We start from the raw sequence: 7036 nt of genomic DNA, 5'->3' as shown, positions 1-7036 counted from the left end.
GTAAAATTAAAATAAAGCACGAAGACAAAGTTATAAATTAATTAATAAAAAAATAGAGCATAAAAACATCCTTGTAAACAAAAGTATGTGTACCACAAAAATGTGTAAAAACTGTTCTACATCATACAGACACAGACACAGTTTTTTTCAAAGACAAAGTTTACACAAGTATCAAGATCGTTCGTTGCTACGTTCACGGAACTACCTCTGCCTCAGTTTCAAAACTTCTTACGCGCCCAATATATAAGCGTCGTATCCCTGGCGACCCACACTCGAATCCCGGACACGGACCAAGAAGGATCTATCCCAAATTTAAAAATAAAAAATTCCAATTTTGAAAATGAGAGTGCTGTGTGTAGTTTTGATCGTAGCTGTGGTAGCTTGCGGAGCGGCGCCGGGGGCGAGCACTGAAGAAGAGGGGAGGATCGAGCTGTTTTCAGGGGTGGCCATTGAACGGTAAGTTTTTTTTTTAATATAAAGACATCAGCCGTTTTTTTTTTTGGATAAGTTTAAATGCATTGTAAATGAAAAGTTTATTTATTTACTTCCCTATAGGTTTCCTTCGTAGAGCGAGTGTAAAAATTATAATGACATTTAATAAGTTTATTTCTGGAGTTTAAGCGCGGTTCCGAATGATGTTGATTTTCCGTTACGAGGGTTAAAGTGCACCCCAAGACCTCATAAGGAACCTACATGCCAAATTTCAAGTCTCAGTGGTTTGGGTTGGGCTATACAATCTTCTTTTATATAACATATATAGCAACATAATCAGTATTACACAAACATTACTAAATAACTTCCTTGCTGGTCTCGAAGAGAAGGAAAAACATAGCATGTGCCAGCTGTTTCTCTTCCCATGGAGATTGTAAAAGTCAGTCAAGGAAAAGGTTAGAAAACTTGAGATTATTCGTTTAGGCGATGGGCTAGCAACCTGTCACTATTTAACTCAATTCCATCCTCAAGCCATACAGCTGAATGTGGCTTATAAACTTGGGATTCTTCATTTAGGCGATGGGCTAGCAACCTGTCACTGTTTGAACCTCAATTCTATCATTAAGCCAAACAGCTGAACGTTGCCTATCAGTCTTTTCAAGACTGTTAGCTCTGTCTACCCCGCAAGGGATATAGACGTGTTTTGTGTATGTATGTATATGTATTAATTCTTCAAATAAAACTTAACAATGTGGCTTTTCAATCTTTTCAAGACTTTTCATTCGCGATTATATGTATATATTTATATATGTATTACTGAGAACACATCGGTGTATACCTACTTACCGCCTACTTCTATTTTTGGAAACACCGTTTTACAAAGTAATTGACCAAAACATAAACATAGTTTCCAGTTAACAATATTGAAGTACACATATTTTAAAAATCAACAAAAACTTATGTCCCGTAACTTGTGTTATTATGGTTGTCAACGACCAAAATATTGTGTGGAAAACTGTACATTCAGGCAAGTGGATGTGTTACCATGATCCAATATATTTGTAAATACTTTTGTAAACTCATACTGAATAAACGATATTTGTATTTGTATTGTAATATTGGTATGATTCACCTGTAGGTATGTTTGTGGAGTCGCTTCTTGTGAAAACCTGAATTACGACTCCTTCTGATCCCGACTCCTGGCGTAGTTTATCTCTGGATAATCCAGAGAGGTGAGACAATAACCGGGACTAGAGCCAGAATGACAAATGTCTTACTTTATTTACTTACTCGTCTTCAACTGTGTGCTGCGTCAAACGCTAAATACATATAACATAATCGTAGAGATTATATGAAGTTTTGGTTACTTACAATAGGAGGCTGATTCCTTTATCAGAGGAGAGTGACATATATTTTTTTTTATTGGAAAAGTAACACACATTCGTACATACATTTTAATCACTTCTTTATCCGTTGCGAGGTAGACAGAGCCAATAATCTTAAAAAGGCTGAAAGGCCATGTTCAGCTGTATGGCTTAATGGTGGATTTGAGATTTGTTGGAAAAGAGAATGGGTTTTAATTACGGGATCACATTAATAAAGGTGAAGCTAGGAGAAGTATGCAGGGATGAAAAATGAAAGATGTAAAAAATATGGTAAATGAAAAAAAAATAAGTCTCTGCTCTCCGGGAAAATCTTTTCACCTCAGTGCAGTACAAAAAACAGTATTTGTTTCAATTTCACTTAGTCGCTTAACAGTTACTTAGAAAGTTGTTTACTAAAAAGGGTTTTTGTCCTACGTTAATTCTTACAAGTCACAACAACGCATTAGGCACACTTCACACTAGAAATGAGTTTGTTTTGGTCGCCTTTTTCATCGACGAAAAGTCTATTTTCTTAAAAAAGAAAGTTGAAAGGATTGGCGGATTAGATAATATCTTTGTTTTTTTTAAATAATACGTATATAATAAAAAAAAAAATTTCATCATTTTCCGGGTTCCCCTTCCATGGGAATTTCCAGGAATAAAAGTATAATTTAAGTCTACTGAAGTTTGGTATATATGTATTTCAATGCATAATTTTCCCGAAATCGAGATTTAATGTGTGTTTTCTTTGATACATACCTACATATAATCACATCTATATCTCTTGCAGGACTAAGGCAGAGCCAACAGTCTTGAAAAAACTGTTAATTGAGGTTCAAATATTGACAGGTTGCTAGCCCATCGCCTAAAACAAGAATCCCAAATTTATTATCCTATCCCTTAGTCGCTTTTTACGATATACGTGGGAACGAGATGGAGTGGTCCTATTATTATTATTTTTTTTGGTTCCGGGAACCACACGGCACTCAACTTCTTTGATACATGCGACATAAAAGAAGTACCTACTATTTAATCATGCATAATTGTATCTAGCGAAATCTACATTATTGTATGTACGTACGTACGTACATCTGTCTGATATGAATAATTGTGGTTATGATAATTGTAATAAAAGAAGATTAAAAAGATTAATTAAACAAAGAGTATTAAAACTTTCTTGCTCTTTGTGAGCTTATAAAAGAGTTTAAGCTTAAAGAATTTAGTCAAACAGTGATATTAACGCGACAAACATACAGCCGCATTATGCCGTGTGGTTCCCGGCACCAATAAAAAAAATTGGACCACTCCGTCTCGTTCCCATGGATGTCGTAAAAGGCGACTAAGGGACAGCGTTATAAACTTGGGATGCTTCTTTTTGGCAAAGGGCTAGTAACCTGTCAATATTTGAATCTCAATTCCATCATTCTTTGACTATACATATGTTATGGATTGAGGAATTCAGGGACATGATGCAACTCCCGTCTGATATCAGCAGCCTTTGCAAGGGAATCCTTATCGTAAGCGCATCAGTTGGCATTCAAAATAATGGACATTTATACAAAACTAGCTGTCCTGCCGAACGTTGTTTTGCCATATAAATAATTTTTAAGTAATTTCTTGTTAAAAAAATGATAACGGTGGACAACGCTTATCACTAAGGGGTATGAAAAATAGATGTTGGCCGATTCTCGGACCTACTCAATATGCTCACAAAATTTCATGAGTATCAGCCATGTCGTTTCGGAGGAGTGCCCAAAATAAGTATTCCACGCGGACGAAGTTGCGGGCACTGCTAGTATGTTAACATATTTTTCTTCTTTCCTAAATTCAGTTTATTATTTTTGTTCCAGTGATGCTACCGGTGAAGACAAACTAAATGTGAAATTCGAACCCGGTGAATTAAGGGAAGCGGCTAGAACTTTTGAAGAAGGTATGAAAATTTTGTGATGATTTTTTTTAAATTAAAAATGATTATGGACTATTGAAGACGGAATTTTAAATATATATATCACAAAAAATTGTTAATTTTTTGTGATATATATATTTATATATACTATTCTACAAATGACAAGAAAAGCCACACTACAAAAAAAATGTGACGAAATTATAATGTTGGCCATTATTGATCAAAAACAATATATTTTTACCCAAAAAGATGGCCACCTTTATTTATTTACTTAGTAACAATTTTTTATTGAGATTGTGTATTTATTTTTCCCTAATTCTTTTTGATTTATTTGTCATGCTGTGTTTGCTTGTATCAAATTGACAATGGTCTAATTTTAATTTGTGAAAAGTTGAAGAAACAAAAAAAGTACTCATTTAAAAACCGACTAAATTCAAAAAGCAACTCAAATGAACGCACGAATAGGTACTGAAGCGATCGTCGAAGTGCAATGACCAGAAATGAAAGTCGGCGTAAGACATTGACCTCTTACGTGAGAGCGCGTAACCGTTTCTAGGTCAAGGCCGCGTTGAGTGAGAACAGAACTTCCAACAAGTCGAGATTTTATTTTTAAATTCAAAATTAGAATGTTCTTATTTTTTAAGTACAATTCTAGTACTGTACTATGTTAACTATGGATCCAGTATGGATTAGGTTTGCCTGCAAAGGTTGCGGAGGTCAGATGGGAGTCGCTTCGTGTAAAAACCTGTCTCACACAATACAGGATCCATGGTCAAAAGCATACCCCGGACTCCTCTCTAGAAAGGTAAGGATGCAACCAGGACTAAAGCCAGGAGGAAGACTCATCAATCAATCAACCAGTAGTCATTGCGTGGTTGCGTTCTCACTCCTGGTGGTGCATTTATGATTTTATGATCATATATTGTACTTATTTGAATTAGAATTTGAATCTATTCTTAATTCACTTTTCTAGTAATTTTAAAAATAAAAAACTTGTGAAAATTTTTAGAGTTTACTACTCTAACTGCTAAAATCTATATAAAATCCATTATTTTATGTTTTTTACTAAAAAATTGTTTGACAGTCGTGTCATCCCATTTAAGAATCGACCAAATAAATAAAAGTTTATTCAACTACGTAGTCTAAATACCCCAAAACTATAAAAATCTACATGAGTTACAATTCTTAAATCATAAATTAAATCAATTCTAAAATTTTGTTCTCGTTTCAGCACGAGGCAAAATCAAGAAGTACACTCCACTCCTGGCCGGTATAGGCGTCAAAGTGATTGCCGTATTGGGCATCCTCTTCGGCGGTCTGACTCTGTTGGTCACCAAAGCGCTGGTGGTCGCAAAACTAGCCTTCCTGGCGGCTGCAGCTTTGGGCATCCAGAAATTATTAAGCGGTGGAGGTCTGAACAGTATTAGTGGAAAGGTAAGTGGTTTTATTTGTTGACTAAAATCCCCGTTTGTGGGAAATCTCTTAGTGCTATTCCTTTTTACTTCTGAAAGAAGTATACTATCTTTAGGAAATAAAGAGGATTTTTGCTATCATGGTCATGAGGCTTGAGAGGAAGAATGGGAAATTTCTCCTTGAGGAGAACGTAACTTTATAAGATGCTGAGATGTTGACGTTTTCTGAAAGTTCAGTAAAGCAACATAGTCAAGAAACCTTCATATTTAGGTCATTGGATAAGTAACTAAGATCTAGCAGAAGTTAGATTTCCCAGCAAGATGGCGGAGGTCAGATGAAAGTGGGTCATTTGCGTCCTCACCTCAATGAAAAAAGCACAAAATGCACCTTTGACAATCTCGGATCATGTAAGTCAGGTTTTTACACGAAGCGACTCCCATATGAACTATACCGTTCAGCTTCTTCATCAGAATTCACGATGTACATACATACATACATACATAAGATCACGTCTATATCCCTTGCGGGGTAGACAGAGCCAACAGTCTTGAAAAGACTGAATGGCCACGTTCAGCTATTCACGATGTTTAAGACTTTATTATCTTTGTTCGCAGATTGCTGGCTTCCAATCTTCACCGCAGCAGTGGTCATCACCCACCGCCTCAGCTGGTACCTATCCTTACGCTAGATCTTCCAGCATAGCTCAAGACGCGAACGACTTAGCTTACAAAGCACAAATATCCCCTTAAATATGATACTATCACATGCAAGGGCATTATGCAATCTGACAATATAATTATTCTAAGTTATTGACACAATGGTTGTATACTGAAGTTTTAAGTCACTCTTGGTCGAATGTGGTTTATAGTGGGATGAATCAAATCTAAGTGATCCGACCCCTTATTCACGAACATTGATAAGGTATGTCTTAACTTCTCTCTACCTATCTTGGAGGTTAATCGCAGAGTAAGAGGAACAGTAAAGATAAAATATATTATTATGTCTTATCAACGTTCGTGTATCGACCCCCCGATCACATGTTAGAATGATTATTTAAACTGGTTAGCTTTTGTAAATTTTGAAAAGTCAACTATTTATTTATTTTGTACCTGTGTGTAGTTCAGGATATTCCTATATCTCAAGACTATAGATTCAAGGGTAAGATTTATTATGTTCACTGTACCTTTTTCTAAGTAAAAGTTTTATAGGTAAATTAATGAAAAAGAAAAATCAAATTCCAATGATCTTTTAGATTTGTAGTAAGCGTTAAACTAATAAACTTTTGTATAATTTATAATCAAAATATTTTATTTAAATGGAGTTAATATGCTTTAATTAATTACTTTGATAAATTGTTAATTTAAAAGCTGAATAAAATGGTGCATGATTTTATGTAAAGTACGAATATTATTCCTTATTTTTTATTATTTACTATTTATTGCTCAAAAGAGTCAAACATATTTAAAGTTTACAATATCTCCGATAATTTTGTTGATAAATGCAAGATTCATTTTTATGGGCTGTTTAAATAAACTTATATCTACATAGCAAATTTGTGATGATAGAATTTTTATATGTATTAAATTTGAAAACATAAAATTTTGGGTTTAAACTAAGAATTTTAATTATGTATTTTCTAGATATCCAGCTAAAATTCGTAAACTGAAAATGCGGAAGTTATTCCATAGGCTGCTGTCCTGCATATAAAAAGTTTTAATTTTTTTAATGTATATAATAAACCTAATAATTTTGTGTTAAATTTTATGTAACAATAATTTTATGTAAAGAAAAATAAAATTATAAATTTATTTTGTGTAAGGCTTCCACATTAACTCTGAAATTTGTAAGAGATATTAACGTTTTATTTATTCAAATTAATTTCAGATTATTTTTCATATTAATCGACATAATCATAAGGTAC

At 34.1% G+C, this 7036-nt stretch overlaps 1 protein-coding gene across 1 annotated transcript; it reads left to right on the top strand.

The window, feature by feature from the left end:
* Positions 1-286: 286 nt before the first annotated feature.
* LOC106130654 (uncharacterized) lies at positions 287-6053 on the top strand. Its single transcript, XM_013329551.2, has 4 exons — positions 287-456; positions 3647-3726; positions 4934-5136; positions 5730-6053. Exons 1-4 carry the CDS (start codon positions 341-343, stop codon positions 5862-5864), a joined length of 534 nt encoding a protein of 177 aa, XP_013185005.1. The 5' UTR covers positions 287-340; the 3' UTR covers positions 5865-6053.
* Positions 6054-7036: the final 983 nt, after the last annotated feature.

Source organism: Amyelois transitella, chromosome 23, assembly GCF_032362555.1.
Source record: "Amyelois transitella isolate CPQ chromosome 23, ilAmyTran1.1, whole genome shotgun sequence".
Lineage (NCBI taxonomy): Eukaryota > Metazoa > Arthropoda > Insecta > Lepidoptera > Pyralidae > Amyelois > Amyelois transitella.
This window is presented reverse-complemented; position numbering and strand designations above follow the sequence as displayed.